Source organism: Eumetopias jubatus, unplaced genomic scaffold, assembly GCF_037043125.1.
Source record: "Eumetopias jubatus isolate StellerSeaLion01/CBP00866 unplaced genomic scaffold, mEumJub1_p1.0 scaffold_10, whole genome shotgun sequence".
In the NCBI taxonomy this organism is placed as follows: Eukaryota; Metazoa; Chordata; class Mammalia; order Carnivora; family Otariidae; genus Eumetopias; species Eumetopias jubatus.
In genome coordinates this window covers 77,977,386-77,996,160 of record NW_028274816.1, presented here as the reverse complement: position 1 = coordinate 77,996,160, position 18,775 = coordinate 77,977,386, and the positions used below count along the sequence as shown (strand labels likewise).

Genomic DNA, 18,775 nt, shown 5'->3' with positions numbered 1-18,775 from the left:
GATCTTGTGCCCAGCAGGTTGTGCGAACTGAAGCTGAGTTAATGTTTCTGCCTGGAGGTCAGGCCAAAGTCAGCTTGAGCCCTAGTGGCTGCAGTCGTTATAGTGAAGTACGCAGGGTCACCAAGCCCTCACACCTCCTCAGCTGCTGGAGGCCCTGCCCTCAGAGGGATCATACAGCCGCAGCTCCCAGGATCCCTGGGGGACAAGGTAAGCACGTCCCTATCCAGCCGACTCGCCAGCCACGCAAAGAAGTGCACTTGGCATCCCAGTGCGGAGCACAGTTTGTTTGTCTTGTTGGTTTATTGGCCTAGAGAGTTGGACACACACACAGATGCGGAGATAAATATTGGTCAGTTTCTCTAAATCTGGGTCCTCACTACGTATAGAGCTACAGTCTGTAGGATTCTAAACCTTGCGTGCTGTGGCACAGAACCAGTGGCCTTTCCACTCCACCATCACCCTTCTCCCCAGGGAACATGGGGAAAGAGGGCACAAACTGACAAGACTTGAATAATTTTCAAAAGACGGAATTGCAAAATCCCAAATTTCCAACATCTGAAAGTCACAATATTCAAGTTCCCCAGCTCGGATACACGTATTTTAATCTCCAATTTGCCACGATCTCATTTGTTGCCCAGAACCACCAGATTCTGGAAGCTAGTTTCCTAAATCATATTTTCCAAAAAAATAAGTGTCTACAATCTCAGTTCTCCCGAAAATGTCCGTGGTTTTGGAATTTTGACCTGTTCTGAAATTCAAATCCCCCGGTCCATCCTCAACTCCTTCCGTTACCTGTGCCTTTCTGCCTCAGAGGAGTGCAGGTTAAGGATATGGGAGAGCTGTCATCACGTCTGCCCCCTGCCTCCAAGGCTTCTGTCTCCCTTGTGGTTCCGCTGTGTGTGTGTGTGTATGTGTGTGTATATATATATATGTGTGTGTGTGTGTGTGTGTATATATAAAATTTGTGTGTAGATATATATATATGTATTCTTTATTATGTTCTTTTTTCGCAGTTTTTCTAAAGTGCCAGAAACGAGATTTGTGGGAATTTTTTAGTGATTTTTTTTTTTTTTTTTTGCATTTCCCGTTTTAAGCATTTTACCCCCTTAAAAATTGGAACTTGGTACATTCAGTAGGAACTCTTCACTCGGACTGTGGCCAAGACCAGGAAAAGTGCAAAGAGACAGAGGAGGAGAGAAGGAATGACACTCCTCCGTGGTTAACATTCAGGAGCCTGTCAAAAACCTCCCCCTTCCTGTAGACTAGGAGGGTAAGAGGTGGCAGGAGGATGCTCCTGGTCCTTCCCCCAAGCTCACCTCCCTCCAAAAGCCATGATCTTGCCCTTTCAGCCACGAGACAGGGCAGCCATCTTGGCCCCGGAAAACAGTAGCTGGGATTAAGCTCCCATCTCAATGGTGGCAGCATTTCCCCCTTTTAAACTGCACTCCTCTAATTCCCATTTATCAGATTTGCTCCCCCAACCTGACTCTCCCCTTGTGAGCTGTTTTTTGTTTTGTGGGGTTTTTTTTTGGGAGGGGGGAGGTGGGTGGGATGGGAAATGTTCATCCGATCACAGAGTGGGGACGCCCGGTCGTCAGAGAGAATTAGGAGCAAACATTTCTTCAACTCCCCCACTGGAAGGAAACGTACGGACCCCTGACCAGGGTTAACTAGTGCAAATTAGGGATTAGGGACTGTTTAAGGTCCCTGCACCCCATCCCTAGGCTGGGATCTTTGGGTGTGGGGAACTGAGTCAAAGATGGGGTGTAAGGTGCTATTCTGGAGGAAAAGTTGGTGGGGATACCCCAAAGCCCACCAAGAGAGTAGGATGGTTCCCCAAAAACCACCTGGAGTGGATGGTGAGGGAGGCGAGACTGGGGAAAATGGAGGTAAAGGTAAGGATGGGAGGTCATGTGCAAATCTTGGGCTTACCCACCCATCCAACCCCCATCACTTTTCTGGCTATTTGGTCTAGTTTGGGAGAAACCATCAGGAAAAGAACAAAACAAAACAAAACAAAACAAAACCAGGGAGAAAGTAGATTCCCTTCCCCGTCCCATATGGAGCTCCCTCCTCCTGGCCCCCAAATCTGATTTAGCCCAGAAGAGGCCATAGGTAGAGGCAGGAAGAGGTGTGATCTACTCACCTCTTTGCCTTGGAAGAATCTGGGGCTCACTGGATTTGGGGGTCAAGATAGGGCCAAGATTAGTGCTGCCCTGGGCTGGGAAAGTGCTCAGCCGTGGAACAGATGGGTAGCCCTCCCCCCAACACCTCCTTGACCTGGATTGGAAGAGGCCATCTCCAGAGTCTAGGAGAGTGAGGAGGAATATGGAAGATCTAAAGGCATGGAAGCCAAGGAGACAGGGACGCAGAAACCCACCCCTGGGAAGAATGGAAGCCATGCTTCCAGATGGGCGGGTGTCAGGTATCACAATGGTCTGGTCCAGGCCCTGGGCCACGAAGAATGGAATGTGCTAGGAAGCATCTAGGCAGGGGCTTAGAGAAAGCTTCAGAATGAGGGGAGGTCACTAGGCGAGAGAGATGGTTTCCCCCCCCCCCCCGGGGGTTTACGAATCAGGAGGGTAGGTTAGACATTCAGAGCTGGTGGGGGCCGTGAGTAGAGAGTCATATAAGTATATTGCTCAGTTGCCCCAAGGGCTGGAGAAAGGATGGGAGCTGGCCCTGCCCCTCATGGAGGCCATTCCCTGGAGGAGAACTGAGAGGGGAACCACCCAAGATCCCTTCCCAGGAGATGGGAAAACTACAATCTCACACAAAGCAGCCTGACCCCTGAGCTCCAGGGGCCCCCAAGTCCCTGCACAAGAGTGTGGAGGGGCTCCCAAGGGGCAGGGAAGCCAGGGAGCTGGTAGTGGCAGGGGGTTCGGGGAGGGTGGCGTCTGGTGAAAGGGGGGAGGTGGGCCCAGAGCTCACCCCACATCTCCCTTCTGGGTTCTCTCAAGCCCTGCCCTTTCCCCTTCCCCCTTAGGGGGGACTGGTGGAGGAAGAGTGGGCGGAGGCGGGGTTGGGGGAGTAGAGGGTGCTGCTTGAGGATTGACTGCGTAGCCAAAAACCCCTGGAAGGAAGGGAAGGGCCCCCCCACCCTTTTCATCAGGTAGGACCATGTTAAGAGCAACCGGGAGAGCGGCCAGGTTGCTGAAGTTGTAAGGGTAAGCGGCAAGGAGCTGGGGGCCATAGACGAGCGGGTAGGGCTCTGGGTAGAAGGTGACTTTGGCAGCCCCCAACCCCTCCGCGCGGTCCCCCTCCCCAGCCCCCACCGGCCCCTCGCTGCCACTTTTCCCCCTCCCACCACTAGGTTCCCTGCCGCTCCCAATCAGAGCCAGTGGAAATTCCTGCACAGGCGGATATGCATAGGTGCCCCCTCCTGCCACCAGCGGGGGCTCCTCACCCCCTGAGATGACAGGGTCCTGGAGAGAGGCGGTCTCGGACGCTCCCTCCGCAGCAGCAGCAGCGCTCCCGCCGCCCGCCTCGCCGCTGGACGAGGAGACTTGCATCTCTTGGGGGGCCTCCTCCTTGACCTCCCCGGCTCTGGTGCCGGCGCTGCCCTTGGAGTAGGCGATGACCGGCGTGGGGGTGCCCCCGGGCCGCTCGGCCGCGTGCCTCTGGCCGTGGCGGCTCAGGGCGGCCGCCGTCTTGCACACCTTGGCGCAGTGGGGGCAGGCGAAGCGGCCCGAGGGCCTGCGGCCGGCGCGGGAGCCGTGCGCGCCGCCGCCGTGCGCCTCCTGGTGCTTGCGCAGCTTCCTCAGGCTGGCGAAGGTCTGGGCGCAATCCGCGCAGCGGTGCCTCCGCTCGGCCCGGGCGCGCCCCGCGGGGCCCTCGGCCGCCGGCGTGTCCTCCCAGCCCCTGCGCTCCGGCTTCTGTCTCCAGCGGGGCGGCCGGCGGCCCCGGGGCAGCGCGCCGCCCCCGCTGCCGCCCGCGCCCGCCGCCCCGGCCTTGCGCTTGGGCTTGTAGGAGTAGTAGGGCCGCCAGAGCTGGTCCTCCGCGCCAGCCCGCGACCCCTCCTCGTCCTCGTCCCCGTCCTCGTCCCCGTCCTCGTCGTCGTCGTCGTCGTCGTCGTCGTCGTCGCTCTCCTCCGCCTCCTCTCCGCTCAGCTCCCCGGGACGCAGGTCAGTCTCTGAGATGCGGCGCTTGACAATGGCCTCCTCGCCGATCCGCACCGTGATCTGACACAGTGGAGGTGGAGCCTGTAGCTGAGAGGGGCCCCGGCCGGGCCCCGCAGGGGGACCCCCACCCGCGCCAATCCCGCCGGCTGGCTTGGCCGTGTAGGTCAGAGTCCTTCCAGCCCGTGGGTTCCGGCCCTTGGCCTCCTCCGTGGCTGCGGCCGGCCCCGCGGCGGTGGCCGGGCTGCCCGCCGTGGCCGGGCTGGCTGGCGTGGCTGCAGGCTGAGGGGGAGGCGGTGGGTACTCACGTTTCTTGGGGGGCCTCGGGGGAGCAGTGTAAGTGATGACCGAGGCAGCTTGGGCTCCCCCCGTGTTGGCCGGCCCACCCCCTGCTCCACCACTGCTACCGCCCCCGTGAACAATGACAGAGGGAGCGGGGCGGGCGAAAGCGATGACAGAGGGTGGGGGGCCGGGCTGGGGGGCGGGTGGGGGTCCGGGCGGCGGGCTGGCAGGCATGGCTACGGGGGCCGGTGTGTTGAGGCTTGGAGAGAGGGGGGCCTCGGGGGCTCCCTGGCTGTAGGTCTTATAGGGCCGCTTGGCTGCCCGCATGGGGAGCAGGCGGTACAGCTTGAGGGTATTGAGCTTGGGCTTGTAGCCTCCATTGGGTGTCTTCTCACTGGCTAAGAGGCCGGGGCTAATGCCATGGAAGGCTCGCTGGTGGGTCTTCAGGTTATAATAAGTGACAAAGGTCTCCCAGCAGAAGATGCACTGGTACCTGGGCCAGGACAGCAGGGAACAGGGCGGGGACAGAGACAACTGGAGTCAGGGGCCCTGAAGCCAGGGCCTCAGCTGCCCACGTCCTCCACTCAGACCTATGGCTCCCGCAGAGCTCACCCTCCTTTCATGCTGCTTGTCCCATCCTGCCAGCCTCAGGAGAGGTACCAAGTCCTAGCTCAGTGCCCCCCACCGGCTGTGAGACGCTAGGCCCCAGCTGGTCCATCTGCGAACCGGGAATAATCACACGCCTTGCCTAACTCACAAAGCCTTCTTTGGAAGCTCCGGTGACAGAGCGGAGGGCAGGGGGTAGAAATGTCTCAGGAGCAGGGACGTATGGAGGAAAGACACCTTCCGGCTCCCTGCAGGCATGTCTGCTCCTCCCTCCCCCCTTCCTATCCGGGCAGCTTCCTCTTCCCGCCCCGGCCTTCCCCACAGCACCAGGCCAGGCCAGCCCCGGCACCTAGAGGTGCTAGTGAGCATCGGGGGGGAGGGAGCCGAGGCTGGAGGGAGGCGGCTGCACCAGTGACAGGGAGCAGGGGTGAGTGGGTGAGCGGGCCGGTGTCGGCGCGACTCTCTGGGCCCCCACGCTCTGCCCGCTCCTCCCGGCTGTGGTCCCTGGCACCCCGAGACTCCTGCCCAGCTCCGCTCGGCGCCGGCCGCCACCACCACCACCACCACTCCCACCCCCCCCACCCCCCCACCCCCCCCCCACCCCCCCCCCGGCCTCTGGCCGCCAGGCCACTCACCTGCGCTCCCCAGTGTGCCACACCTCGTGCTTGGTCCGGTACTCCGCCAGCGCGAACACCTTCTCACAGTACCGGCAGGGGTACTTCCTCCGCCAGGAGTGCACGTTGCTGTGCCGCTTCAGGCTGGACAGGGTCACGTAGGAGCGCTCACAGGCGGCGCACACGTACAGCACGTGGCCGCCCACCACCTTCACCACGTGCTCGGGGCCGCCTCGGAAGCCCACCGGCGCGGGCAGGGCGGAGGCGTCCACTCCCGCAGGCCCGCTGGGGCCCGAGCCCCCGGAGCCCAGCCCCGCAGACCCCCGAGTGCCGGCCCCCCGTCGGCACTGTGCCTCGTGGGTCTGCAGCCGCTTGGGATGGATGAAGCTCTTCCCGCATCGCGGGCAGGGCAGCGGCCGCCGGGGCAGGGGGGCCTGCGAGTCAGAGGCCTGGGCCTCAGCCCTGTCGCCCTCCCACTCCCCGGCGGGCCTCGGCCCAGGCCCGAAGCCCTCGTCTGCGGGCTGCGAGGCGGCCATGGCGGCTGGGGCAGGAGGTACCCAGGCATCGCCTCCCTCCCCCAGGCCCTGCAGGCGTGAGATGCCCAGACGCCGCCCCAGAGCTCCGATCTCCGCCACCGCTGCCCCGTCCCCTCCGCCGCCGGGTAGGGCAAGCCGGGCACTGTAGATGAAGTTGAGGACATCCGAGAAGGCAGCTGCCGGGACCCCTGGCAGCTCCAGGACCCGGGGTGGGGAGGAAGTGGGGGGTGAGGCCGGAGGGGGGGAAGAGGAGGAAGAGGAAGAAGAGGAAGAGGAAGAAGAGGAGGAGGAGGAGGAGGAAGAGGAGGAGGAGGAGGAAGAGGAGGAGGCAGTTGTGGTGGCCGCGGGGTTGGGGGCAGGGCCCCCAGTAACTGGTGGGAGGGGCAGCGGAGCTGAAGCAAGCAGGGCCTCTCTGAAGAAGGGACTGGAAGCAGCCAGGACACTGCGGTGAGCAGGGAACTTGGTGTCTCCAGCTATGAGGGTGACATCACAGAAGAGGCCGCGGAGCCGCTGCTCATTGAGCTGGCGCAGGACGGCGGGGGCATGGGACGGGTCCGTCACCTCTGCTGGGGGGGGCATGGCGCCAGCCTGGATGGGAGAAGCGGGGGTGGGTGGGGGGGATGTCAGAGGCTGGGCAGAGGGGCAGGGCCTCCGACATCAGGGAGGTGAGTTGGGAGGGCGTTCGGGGGGGGGGGCTGTTGGTCAGAGACTGGAGAAAGACTGACACACTTCGGGCCACAGAAGGCAAGGGTTAACCTTAGCCACGCTCGTCTGGCCAGCATCCAACCCCAGGATGGCAAACGCTGGGGCTGGAGGCGGCCAGGGCTGGCTCAGGTCATGACGAAGGTCAAAGGCTCCCAAGTCCGCAGACCAGAGACGTCAGCAGTGGTCACCTGTCTCCTGCCCGGAGGACGAGGAGGACCCCAGGACAACTACTGACCGCTGACCACTTCGCAGGGCTCCCCGGCCTCAAAAAACTGCCTCGTGTCCGGTGTCCCGTTCCCCCCCCCCCCACCGGCTTCGGGCGCCCGAGCCGTCTCACCTGAGGGCACCGCCAACATGGAGCAGAGCGGGGGTGGCTCAACGAGTCCCTTCTGCAGGGCCTCTTCCTTCTGGGGAGAAACAGACCGCGTCCTCAGGAAGGGAGCTGGCCCGGAAAGGACCCCAGGAGGTGGGGGCGGCACCCGGGCTGCTCTGCAGACCCTGACCCCCTCCCCGGGGCCTGTCAGGTTCTCGGTTAGCTGCATCCAGCTGGAGCTAGGAGGGCACACACTTCTTTGCAAAGCCCCATTCTGCTGCTGGCCCGGAGAAGTACCAGCACGAGGTAATTTGCATGCTCCCAATTCACCTCCACACAACACGGCGGCGTAGCTTAGTCCCATAGGTCCAGGGAAGCCTCTTGGATCACTCTCAAGTCCCTTTGGCCCAATCTTCAGGGCTCAAAGAAAATCAAAGATTTGCATGTTGTCTTTCATTATAATAGCCTCATTTACATATCAAAATAGATTTACTAGAGTTTTTTAATTGGGCTCAACTGCTAGACAGTCAATTTAGCAGAGGACCTGCACACACACACACACACCCACACCCACACCTCAGCCCCCTAAATCTTGGAGCAGGTTTCTGGTGCCCGGTGACCACCAAAGACCTCAGACTGATACATACACACATGCCTGCTTGCTCCAGTCTCTGGAGGGCACCTTTAAGGCTGTCAGACCCAGCATGAAGCAGCTTGGGTCCCACTCCTTACTCTGAACGCAGGTGGCTTTGGGATTTTGGCTTAAAAGGGGGGAAGGGAAATGCAACCCCTGACCTCAGCTCTTGCTGGAAGGCCCATCCGAAAGGAATACCAGGCGACCCCGATTTGAGCTGTGGCGGTCACTGCACAGAAAGCCCCTCACAGCTACTTCCCCCATGGTGGGCACAGTCAGGACTCTGGGGTCCCAGTTCTCAGCGGAAGATCTGGGTTCCAGAGCCATACAGTTGCACACAGCTGGGAATAACAGGGGGCCTGTTCACCGAGCAGGCCTGCTGAGCTGAGGCCCCTCTCGTCCACCCTCCAGGAAACCCAGGAAGGCTCTCCTTCCCCACGCCCTGGGCCACATGCAACCTCTGAGGTACCCTGCAGCGGGAGTTCCTCACAAACCCCCCCTCCCCACCAAAACACCATGCTCTTTTCCCCTTTATTAGTCATACGATCTGGGCTGCAAGGCCTCCCTGCCACAGCCCGTGTCATGTTCCCAAAAAGACTGCTCTGATTCCTCTCCCAGAGGACGAGGAAGGTGGTAGAGGGGAGCTATTCAACAGCTCTAACAGCCCCAACTGCGAGGCACACGCCAGTACTGGGTCAGGTGGTACCCCTCTAGATGCTGGATCGAAGGGGGGCGGGAATCCTGCAGAAGCTCCCCCATCCCCTACAGAAGCTGCCCCACGTGCGGGCTGGTGTCCAGTTCTGGTGGTAAAGTGAGAAGGGAGGGAGAGAGCTCCCCCCTTCCATCATAGTCCCTGGGCCCCGCTGAGAGCCAGCACTTCACTTGCATGACCTCCTCTGCTCCTCATCACTAGCCTAAAGGGAGCAACTTAGTTTCTTAGTTTCCCTGTCATAGAGATTTTATTTTTAAGGAATCTCTACACCCAATGTGGGGCTCGAACTCACAACCCTGAGGTCAAGGGTCGCATGCTCCACAGACTGAGCTGGTCAGGAGCCCCAGCTTCCCATTTTAAATAGAAAGCCTGGGTGAGGGCACCTGGGTGGCTCAGATGGTTGGGCGTCTGCCTTCGGCTCAGGTCATGATCCCGGGGTCCTGGGATCGGGTCCCACATCAGGCTCCCTGCTCAGCGGGGAGTCTGCTTCTCCCTCTGCCTCTGCTGCTCCCCCTGCCCCCACTTGTGCTCTCTGGCTCCCAAATAAATAAATAAATAAATAAATAAAATCTTTAGAAGCTCGGGGCTTTGGGCGCGTGGGTGGCTCAGTTGGTTAAGCGACTGCCTTCGGCTCGGGTCATAATCCTGGAGTCCCGGGATCGAGTCCCACATCGGGCTCCCTGCTCAGCAGGGAGTCTGCTTCTCCCTCTGACCCTCTTCCCTCTTGTGCTCTCTATCTCTCATTCTCTCTCTCTCAAATAAATAAAATCTTTAAAAAAAAAAAAAAGAAGCAGCTCGGGGCTTTCAGCTCACTCCCATCCTCCATGGAGGGGAGAGGGGCCGGAGATTGAGTTAATAATTGATCATGCCTACGTGATGAAGCCTCCATAAAAATCTCTACACTATGGGGTTCACAGAGCTTCTGGGTCAGTGAACACTTTCACCTGCCAAGAGGGCGGCATACCCCAACTGGTGCAGATAGAAGGGCCTGCGCTCAGGACCTTTCCAGGCTATCCACCTGAATTAGCATATCCTTTATTAGGCAATAAACCACTAAACCTAAGTAAGCACCAACTTCAGTTCTACCGGGCCATGCTAGCAAATTCTCTAGCATATTTTTGAAGCTGAAGAGGGGGTCATGGGAAACCCCGATGTATAGCTGGTCGGCCAGAAGTATGGGAGGCCCGGACTTGTGGCTGGCATCTGAAGCGGGCAGTCTCATGGGACTGAGTCCTTAATCTACGAGATCCGACTGTATCTCCACAGGGATAGTGTCAGAATCGACTTGAATTGCAGGACATCCTGCTGGCACCCGAGAACTGGTCCGTGGGACGAGCACAGTGCTAAGCTTTTATCTGCCTCATCCCAGGCCAACACTCAAAAGGACCCCCAGACAGCCACAGCGGGGTCTCTCATCAATCCCACTGTACAGATGAGTAAACTGAGGCTTTCAATGCGCGAAACTCCTCACCTGAAAGAGGAGAAGATGCAGTGGTGGGGCGATCCGCCCCCCTGGCTCGCTGCTAACCAAGCCAGGGTTTGGACCCAGCTCCCCGGAGTTCAACTGCCCATCAGGGGCGACTACCCTACAGGGTTTTACAGGAGAAACACAGGAGTTATGTGACCCTGGGCGAGTTCCCTAACCTCTCTGTATCTCAGGCTCTTTGTCTGTAAGGTGGGGATAATGAGTCGTTCCCCCTTCAGAGGCTTGTCTGTAGAGATTAAATGAGCTCATGACGTGGCAGTACCGAGTAGAGTACTTGGTACTTGGTGAGTGCTCAATAAACACTATCGCTCTTATTATTATCTCGGAACTCAGTCCCAAAAAGTAGTGGGGGGAAGTGGTAGAGAAGAGGAGGCAGAAATCAGGCTTCAGGGCAGTTTGGTGGCTCTGTGGTTTGTAGTTTTTTATTTGTTTTCGTGGTTTCCCCACTCTTGACTGGCTACGTGATCTGAGAGGTGTGACCAAGGGGCGGCTCCGAGCACCTCCTACTGTTCCCTCTGCCCGAAATGTTCTTCCTCGGACAGTCCCACGCCTTGCCACCCCACCTCCTTGAAGCCTAGCCTCAGGTCCCCTTCTCCTGAGGGCCTTCCTGGCCGCCCCCTCCTCCCTACACTTCCTAGCCCTCTCCCTGTCTTCCTCCTTGGCACTCAGCACAACACACTGTTCATGGCTCTCTAGAACGTCAGCTCCGGGGGGGGGGGGGGGGTGTTCACTGCTTTGCTCACGGCTATCACCATTGCTTAGACCGGTGCCGGTCGGTACATAATGAGAGAGTTCCAAAATATTTTGGGGAGTGAATGGATCTGCCTCCTTCAAAAAGTCGTCCCAGGGTCTGTCCGCCCTCAGGAAGGAAGACAGCCTCAGTGGTGGACTGAGCCGGCCAGCAGCTGGGCATGAGGAGGATGACGTGACCACGGCCGGCACACTCATGCTTTGCCTGACACACTCCCAGGGTTTTGCGTGGATTGTCTCACCGCATGATTCCCTCCGAACAGCCACCCAAGGCTGGAATTTGTATCATCCCCATTTTACAGATGCGAAAACAGAGACCCGGAGAGGGATATACCCTGCTCAAGGTCACTCGGCATGTGAGCACCAGAGTTAAAATGCAGAACCGGGCTCGTGTGAACCCAGATGCAAAATCTTTCCCCTCTGCCAGACCTCGGAATCCTGCCCTGAAGGGGCCTGTGGGCGGCCAGTGGGTCACAGAAATCACCACATGAGGTCTCATGTGCTAAGCCCTAACTGTGTCCCATCTGACGCCGCCCTCTCCTTCGCGCCCCGCGTCCAGCCCTCACCAGGCAGGGTCGGATCTGCGGCCCGGCTTGGGAATGGCTCCGGAACGCTTCCCTTCAACCCGCCTCTGGCCCCCGAACTAGCTCAGGCCCTTGTTAACACTTGCCTGGCCCAGGGTTATTCCCCTCCCTCCAGGCCTACCTCCTGGTGTCCTTGTCCCCCTCTCCTTGAGGGGCCCTGTCCCCAGCCAGCTCAGGCTGCATTGGTCCTGGGCTCGGAAAGCTTCACCGGCCCCCGCTCACTCGGGAATAAAATTCAGATGGCTCAGCCATCCATCCAAGGGTCCGGTTCCAATCTTCCTTTCCAATCCTGCCTTGCATTAGACTGCCTTCAGGCACCCAGGGGGCTCTCCCACCTCAGCGTGCCCCCGCCGGGCCCCTGGCCCCCCTGTCTTTGCCTGCGCCATCTCTCCCGCCAGAGACACAGTCTCTCCCAACCTCTTGCCCAAAGCCCTCCAAAATGTAACTCAAATGCCACCTCCCTCTTGGCCCTCCCCTACCCAAAGGCCAAGGACAATCTCTCCTGTGCCTGGCTCATCAACACTGGGTACCCCCGCGGCCAGCACCCAGCACCCAATTGTAGGTCCTCACTGCCTAGGCTGGGACTCCCTGCGTCATTGTCAAAGCACGCTGGTCTTCTGAGATGGACTGGTACAGGTGCTAGGTTCTGCAGAAACGGGGGAGAGGTGGGGGGGGGCGTGCACAGAGAGGCCCGCAGAAAGCTTCGTTCAGAAAGGCAGCAGAGAACGGCCTGTAAGAGCACAGGATCTAGAGCTTTCCCTCTTACCAGCAAAGTGGCTTTGGGCAAATGACTTAACTTCTCTGGGCCTCAGCTGTCTCGTTGGAAAAAGGAAGATCATTCGAACACCTCCTTCCACGGGGTGTTGCAAAGAGTAAATGAACGAGCATATATAAAAGCACGGAGAACAGCGTCTGGTACACTATACATGCACAGTAAGAGTTTGCTGCTATTGTTACTGGCCAGGCCCCGATGAGGGGCTCCGCAGGGGCGGGCACAGGCAGAGCCCCCAGACTGGAGCTACCTTCCAGGTACATCTTCCATGTGCCATTTATGTCCTTGTTGGAAGACAGGCAGGGCAAGGATCTAGCCCCATTTTGCAGATGAGGAATGGAGGCTCCACTCAGGGCCAGTGCCAGGGAGGAAGCGGCAGGGCCAGGAGCCCTCAGTTCCAGTCCAGGCCTCCCTCCCCTCCAGCAGGCCATAATGCACCTGTTGTGTGGGCCTCACACAGAGGCCGGCGGCCCCCACTCCCATCACACCGGAGGGCCGGCCACAGTGCCCTCCTAGCCACCACCCCCCCCCCCCCCCGCAGCCAGGCCAGGCGCAGCGCGTGCGCGTGCTCACACACACACACACACACACACACACACACACACACACACAGACACAAAGGTGAGGAAAACCTGTTCTGAGCAATCTGCCTAGTGAGCGAATTCCATTCCCAGACCCTTCCGCAGCAGCAGAAGCAGGGCCGCGAGCGTGCGTCACAGAAGAGCAGGGAAAGCAGAGGTACCGGGAGGGGGGCAGAGAAGAGAGCGAAGCCGGAGGAGGGGACTGAAAACTTCGTGTTTCTCTTCTCCATGTCAGTGACCAGAGTCACACCCGGCCTTTACATAAACATGGCCAAGAAGCCGCCCTGCCTGGGCAGGATTAGTTTCCCTGCGGCCGCCAGGCCTCTCCTCCCGGTGACCCTGACACGCAGGGCGGGCCGTGAGGGGCAAGCACTGAGACCCCGCACAAAGACGTGCCAGGCCACCCCGACAACACCCAGGCCTCCCGCCCGCTGCCCTTGCTCTGCCCCATATTTATCTCCCTGCCTTCTTCAGAACATACCCCCCCAGCAGCCCCGCACGGCCGCCGCTCAGACTCGCAGAAGGCAAGCACGCACACACGGCCAGAGGCTGATCTCTCGAGGCTGAGGCCCACATTGCCCTTGTCACGCCACCTCCCTCCCCACAAGTGTTTTCTGACCAGCTCGCCTCCCAGCCCCAAGGCACGGACAGGCGCCCACAAACAACGTCACAAAAGAATACCAGAGAGAATGTTACAGACACACAACCTTGCCCTCGCCCGGCTGCACACAATCCCATAAACACAACCTGTCCATCTCGCCCCCCCCCCATCCCCGTCCCCAGCCCCTCTCACGGCAGTGCCCTGGGCCCCACAAGTACCTGGGGACACACCCTGGGGGGTTCTCACTTGCCACAGACCCTCCAGACCTGAGTTCTAGACCTGCTCCCCCCTGTGCAACTCACTCAACACACAGACCCACAAAGCCAGCTGGCGGGCCATCCTCGCCAACACCAGGCCACACCTCGGCAGGGCACAGAAAGGGGACCCGGACGTGACACTTTCCGACCCAAAGGTACACAACAGCCCCCTCCAGACGGGCACATCCCCACGGCACGCTCGTGCCCTCCACAGCACATACACCAACCACGCCAGCTATGCAGAAAACAACAGTTCATAAATAGTTCATATGTGCAAGAAAACACATGCCTGCATCAAACATACATAAAACCACACATCTGACAAACTCCGCATGGATTGTGCCCTGCTTTCCAATGCGGACCTGTCACCCAAAGCCACAGGGCCACCTCTTGTAATTCTGCCCCACATCACTGGACACCCCTCCATCAGGCTCTCTGGCCCCGTGGCTCAGGGAGGGCCCTACCCGGACCCCTGGCTGCCGGACGAGCAAACGGTGGTGCCCAAGAGAGGTTTACCTTGACCCACAACACAGCAGGAGACACACAATCTCCGGGACTCACAGCCACAACCTTGCCCCGACGGCACGGCGGCTCCGGGGTCCCCGCTCGCCCTGCGCACCCCGCACACCCCAACTCCGGGGCGCTGGGCGGCCCACCCCTCCCCCTCTCTGCCTGGCTCCTACGCCATCGCCCTCCCAGCAGCTTGCAGCGCCGGCCCGGGCTCACACCCGCCCCACCCCACCCCCAACCTGCCCCACGGGGGGGAGGGGGGCACCGGGCTGCAGAATTAACCCTTCGGGAGGGGAGGGAGCGCAGCCCCCCTCCCTGGCCCCGGGCGATCGCGCCCCCAGGCCGCCGCCGGGCCGGACGCCGCACCGGGGCCCCCTTAGTCGCCCCCCAGCGCCGCGCGCGCCTGGAGGCGGGGCCAGGCTCAGCCCCCGACCCCTAAGCCCCCAGGTCAACCCCAGAGGGGAGCGGTCGCGGCGCGGGGCGCGGCTCGGGCCCCCGCGGCGCCGGGCAGCGGGGAGGGGGCCCGGCTGTTGGCTCCGGTCCGCCCTGGCCCTGCCCGGTTCGCCCCGGGGCCCACCTGACTGCGATGGCGCCGCGTCCGCCAGGCCCGGCTCATCCCCGTGGCCGCCCCCGGCCGCTCCGGTTTCGCCCGCCTCCAGCTCCGGCTCCGGCTCCGGCTCCGGCCCCGGCCCCCCCCAGCGCCCGGCCCCGGCCCGGCCCCGCCGCCGCCGCCGCCGCCGCCGCCGCCGCTGACATCATCGGCTCCCCCCCGCCCCGGTCCTACCCCCACCCCCACCCCCGGAAACAGTACCCCCCCAGCGCCGCCGCCGCCGAGAGGAGGCCGGCGCAGCGCAGCCGACACCGACGCAGGGCTCCGCGCTCAGGCCCCGGGGCGAGCGCGCCCGACGGCCTCGGCCCGGACCGATCCCGGGACCGGAAAGGCGCAGCGCCGGGCCGCCGGGCGGGTGGACACCGAGCGGGCGCGGGCCTGGCCGCGGCACCCCCGCAGGCCCGCACGACCACCCAGTCCCGGGCAAGGGACGCCCCCCGCCCCCTGCACGCCCTTCACTCGGCGGGGCACAGCGCCCAGAGCACGCACACCCTCTCCGCAGACACACAACATGGCAGGCTCACAATCCGGCCCAGCGGGACCCGCAGACCCAGGCTCAGCACACTCACGGGGGCAGCCCTGGACACACGCACATGCCCGCCCCCCCTCCCCAGAAATGTGCAGGGCCCCCCACCGGGCTGCGGGCCAGGCAAGGCCCCAGCCCTACAGAAATGACTACCGGTGCAGATGAACACGCAGCTTGGTATTTTGTCCCCACCGGCAGAAATATCCACATCTGTATACTTGTGCATAAATGCAGCCGCCTTGGTGTGCACCTCCTGGGACACCACCAACAAAACACCAGGTGGAAGCACACAGAAGAAACACACATTCCTGAAACTCCAGAGGGACAGTCCCAGAGACTCCTCCCTGGCGTTCAAAAATTCAGAACTCAGGAGACACAGCCGTCAGCCCCTCAGAGCTCCTTCCCACAAAACCTTTCTGAAACAAGGTGAGACATACATAAACAAAGTAATATAAAGCCAAAGAAGTCTCATCACAGAGCTACTCAGAAAGAAAAAAAAAAGAAAGAGAGAGAAAGAAGAGAGAGAATGAGACAAACTTTGGAGCCAGAGAGACAGACATAAAGAGCCAGCCGGTTGGAAACAATGAGAAACTAGGCCCACCCCCACCTCAGGAAGGTTCCAGGGAAGAACCTCCCACCCCCACCTCAGGAAGGTTCCAGGGAAGAACCCCACTCCCACTCCAACCAGGTCACAAGGGCTGGAGCTCTGAAGGGCCCAGGCCCCCTGAGCCAGGAGTAGAGAGGAAGTCCAAGGAAAGATGGTGAGTGTGGGGGTCAGGGAGGCATAGCCCCCTTCCCTGTAGCTCCTGGCCGCTCCCTTTTGTCTCTTCCCCTACAACTTTCCCAGCTGTCTTGGAGACACCCACAAATGAAAATCACAATGGTGTACCCAGATGTCCCTGGAACCTGTGACATCACACAGATGCCCAGCATCTGAGGCTACCTCCCCTTCCCCAAACCAACAGGGCACCCCTGGGTCCTCTTTTTCTTCACAGAACAGCTCACTCTGAGAAACATGATGCGCCAAGACGCTCACCCCCTGCTTCCTGCTTTAGAGGCCCAAGGCCCAGACTGTACCCCCCTCGTCCAGTTTCAGGCCCTTTCTAGCTCCCGAGGGTTCTCCGCAGCAAGACAGCCTGCCCTTCCCCCCCCCCCCCCCCGGTTACTGTCCCGCGAGGTCCCAGACCCCAGCCTGGCATTCGCCCCACCCCGGGGCCCCTGGGCCCGTGGCTGCCCTAATGCCCCGGCTCCTTTCTCCCTCACAGGCTGGCAGTCACCCCTACTTCAACCTGCCTGACTTCACTCAGCCATCGCCGCCCTCCACTCCGCCCAGCCTCCCCTCGCACCAGCGCTGCCGGCCTTCCGATGCCACCAAGGGCCTGCTCGTGGCCCTGCTGGGTGGGGGCCTGCCGGCTGGCTTTGTAGGCCCCTTCTCCCGTATGGCTTACCAGTCTTCCCACTTACCCTCGCTGGAGCTGCTCCTCTGTCGGTGTCTCTTCCACCTTCCCATTGCCCTACTACTGAAGCTGCGTGGTGACCCACTGTTGGGACCTCCCGATGTCCGGGGCCGGGCCTGCCTCCATGCCCTGCTCAACGTCCTCAGCATCGGATGCGCCTACAGTGCAGTTCAGGTGGTGCCTGCCGGCAACGCGGCCACGGTCCGCAAAGGTTCTTCCACCGTCTGCTCTGCTCTCCTTGCCCTCTGCCTCGAGAGTCAGAGGCTCAGCGGCTACGACTGGTGTGGTCTGTTGGGCAGCACCCTGGGACTGATCATCATTGTGGGACCTGGACTAGGGACACTGCAGGAGGGGACCACGGGCCTCTACACTGCCCTGGGCTATGTGCTCGCGTTCCTGGGCGGCCTGGCACTGTCGCTGGGGCTCCTGGTCTATCGCTCCCTGGACTTCCCCTCTTGCCTACCGACAGTGGCCTTCCTGTTTGGCTTGGTGGGGCTGGTGGGCTCTGTGCCAGGCCTCTTTGTACTGCAGACCCCTGTGCTTCCCAATGATCCTCTGAGTTGGAGCTGTGTGGGGGCCGTGGGGATCCTCGCCCTGGTCTCCTTTGTGTGTGTGAGCTATGCAGTCACGAAGGCCCACCCCGCCCTGGTGTGCGCCGTCCTGCACTCCGAGGTGGTGGTGGCCCTGATGCTGCAGTATTACGTGCTCTATGAGACCGTGGCGCCTTCCGACATCATGGGGGCAGGGGTGGTGTTGGGCAGCATCGCCATCATCACGGCCCAGAACCTCAGCTGTGAGAGGGAAGGGCAGGTGGAGGAGTGAGATCGAACTGGAGAGCCTGGGGGTTGGGGGGGCAGGGGTACATAGAAGGACTAGGAGAGACTGGAATACAAACGTGGGAGAAGTGACCGGAAAAGAGCTGATACAGGAGAGGGACACCCCTTGGAGTCAGGGATGGAGAGGGTCTCTGGCTAGAAGACCTGGAACAAGCGTGGGGACTGAGATAAGAGGAGTCTAGGCTGGGGCTTGGGGATCAGGGCATAACTACGGGGTAAGTAAGGTCTGAGGAGCAAACCAAAGGGGCTGAGAGGCAGGCGGGCCATGAGCCATGGGGGGGGGGGGATTTTTCCCTCAGCAGCAGAGAGAAGAGCATTGGGGCTGGAGTGTTTGGGCGGCTTTTGGGCAAACGGACAGAGCGAGCCGTGGGGGTAAGGGAGTGTGCCTTTTTCTCCTGAGAGACGGTTTCCTTTCCTCATGGTTATGCCCCCCCCCCCGCCCCGGTGGTGACGTGACATTGACATCAAACAAGGATCACTCTGAATGTGGCCGTGCAGTTGGTGTCATCTCTGCTTTGGAAGGAGAGGGAAAGTCCTACTCCGCTCTCATTGGAGAATCCCTTGGGATCCCTGCCCCCCTCTCCCCCCTCCCCCGCCAATCTTGTTTCTGAAATATTCTAGAAGGGGGTAGGATTTCCTAACGTTCAGACGCCTTGACCCTGAATCCCCCAGGACTTCTACGTCCCGCCCCATGGCTAATCTGCTTTTCCTGGATTGTCGCGGTCCCGTGATCTCTCCCGGACAGTGGCCAGCCTCCTTCCGGAGAAGGCTCCCTGAGCGGAGGCCTCTTCGAGCGGCTCGGGCCGGGGGCTCCAGGGCCAGAGTTCCGTACAGCGCTCCCTTGGAGGCCCGCAGATGCCCACCGGTCCCAGGAGGCCGCTCGACAAACATCAGCTACTTCCGGACAAGCGATTTGCCTCGCCATCTTGATCGGCTCATGCATATTCAGCGTGGTTACTGCATATTCATAACCAAGGACGGCCCCAGCGCTCCCCCCTCCGGGAACCCTCTTGGGAGGATCCGACCGGCCCCGCCTCCTTCATTACAGATTCGCAGAACAGACCATTTCCCAGCGGAGGGGGGGGAATATTAATGGGAGACTTTTGCTGAAGACGAAAGCACGGTCCAAACTAGAATAAAAGCGGCCTGTATTTCCCCTCGGTCCTTCAAACCTTACATCTCGGGGCGGGAGGGAGCAGAGAGGGGAGGCGGCGGGGTCAAACACGTTCCCCTCCCCCGCGTCACTTCTAAAGGTCGTCCAACCAGGGAGCCGGGGAGGGCCGAC

The 18,775-nt window shown here is 60.8% G+C and overlaps 2 protein-coding genes across 7 annotated transcripts; one reads left to right on the top strand and one right to left on the bottom strand.

The window, feature by feature from the left end:
* Positions 1-281: 281 nt before the first annotated feature.
* Positions 282-17,360, bottom strand: ZBTB4 (zinc finger and BTB domain containing 4). 6 transcript variants are annotated; one of them, XM_028124830.2, is made up of 5 exons: positions 14,639-14,749; positions 7,505-7,586; positions 7,199-7,268; positions 5,642-6,744; positions 282-4,893 (listed from the first exon to the last, which is right to left on the bottom strand). In XM_028124830.2, exons 4-5 carry the CDS (start codon positions 6,733-6,735, stop codon positions 2,928-2,930), a joined length of 3,060 nt encoding a protein of 1,019 aa, XP_027980631.1. In that variant the 5' UTR covers positions 6,736-6,744; positions 7,199-7,268; positions 7,505-7,586; positions 14,639-14,749; the 3' UTR covers positions 282-2,927. The 6 variants fall into 6 exon arrangements, with proteins under 6 accessions (XP_027980631.1, XP_027980630.1, XP_027980632.1 ...); XM_028124829.2 differs by lacking the exon at positions 14,639-14,749 and adding an exon at positions 11,462-12,623 and having other exon boundaries at positions 7,505-7,594; XM_028124831.2 differs by lacking the exon at positions 14,639-14,749 and adding an exon at positions 9,992-10,727.
* SLC35G6 (solute carrier family 35 member G6) lies at positions 16,436-17,476 on the top strand. The gene has a single exon (XM_028124835.2). The coding sequence runs from the start codon at positions 16,436-16,438 to the stop codon at positions 17,474-17,476; it is 1,041 nt and encodes a 346-aa protein (XP_027980636.1).
* The last annotated feature ends 1,299 nt before the right edge of the window (positions 17,477-18,775 follow it).

Excerpts from the sequence above, each read along its gene's own strand:
- SLC35G6 (XM_028124835.2), top strand. The coding sequence starts at position 16,436 with ATGCCCCGGCTCCTTTCTCCCTCACAGGCTGGCAGTCACCCCTACTTC.
- ZBTB4 (XM_028124832.2), bottom strand. The coding sequence starts at position 6,735 with ATGCCCCCCCCAGCAGAGGTGACGGACCCGTCCCATGCCCCCGCCGTC. Across the intron at positions 4,894-5,641 it reads TGGCACACTGGGGAGCGCAG|GTACCAGTGCATCTTCTGCT; the intron begins GTGAGTGGCCTG and ends GTCCTGGCCCAG.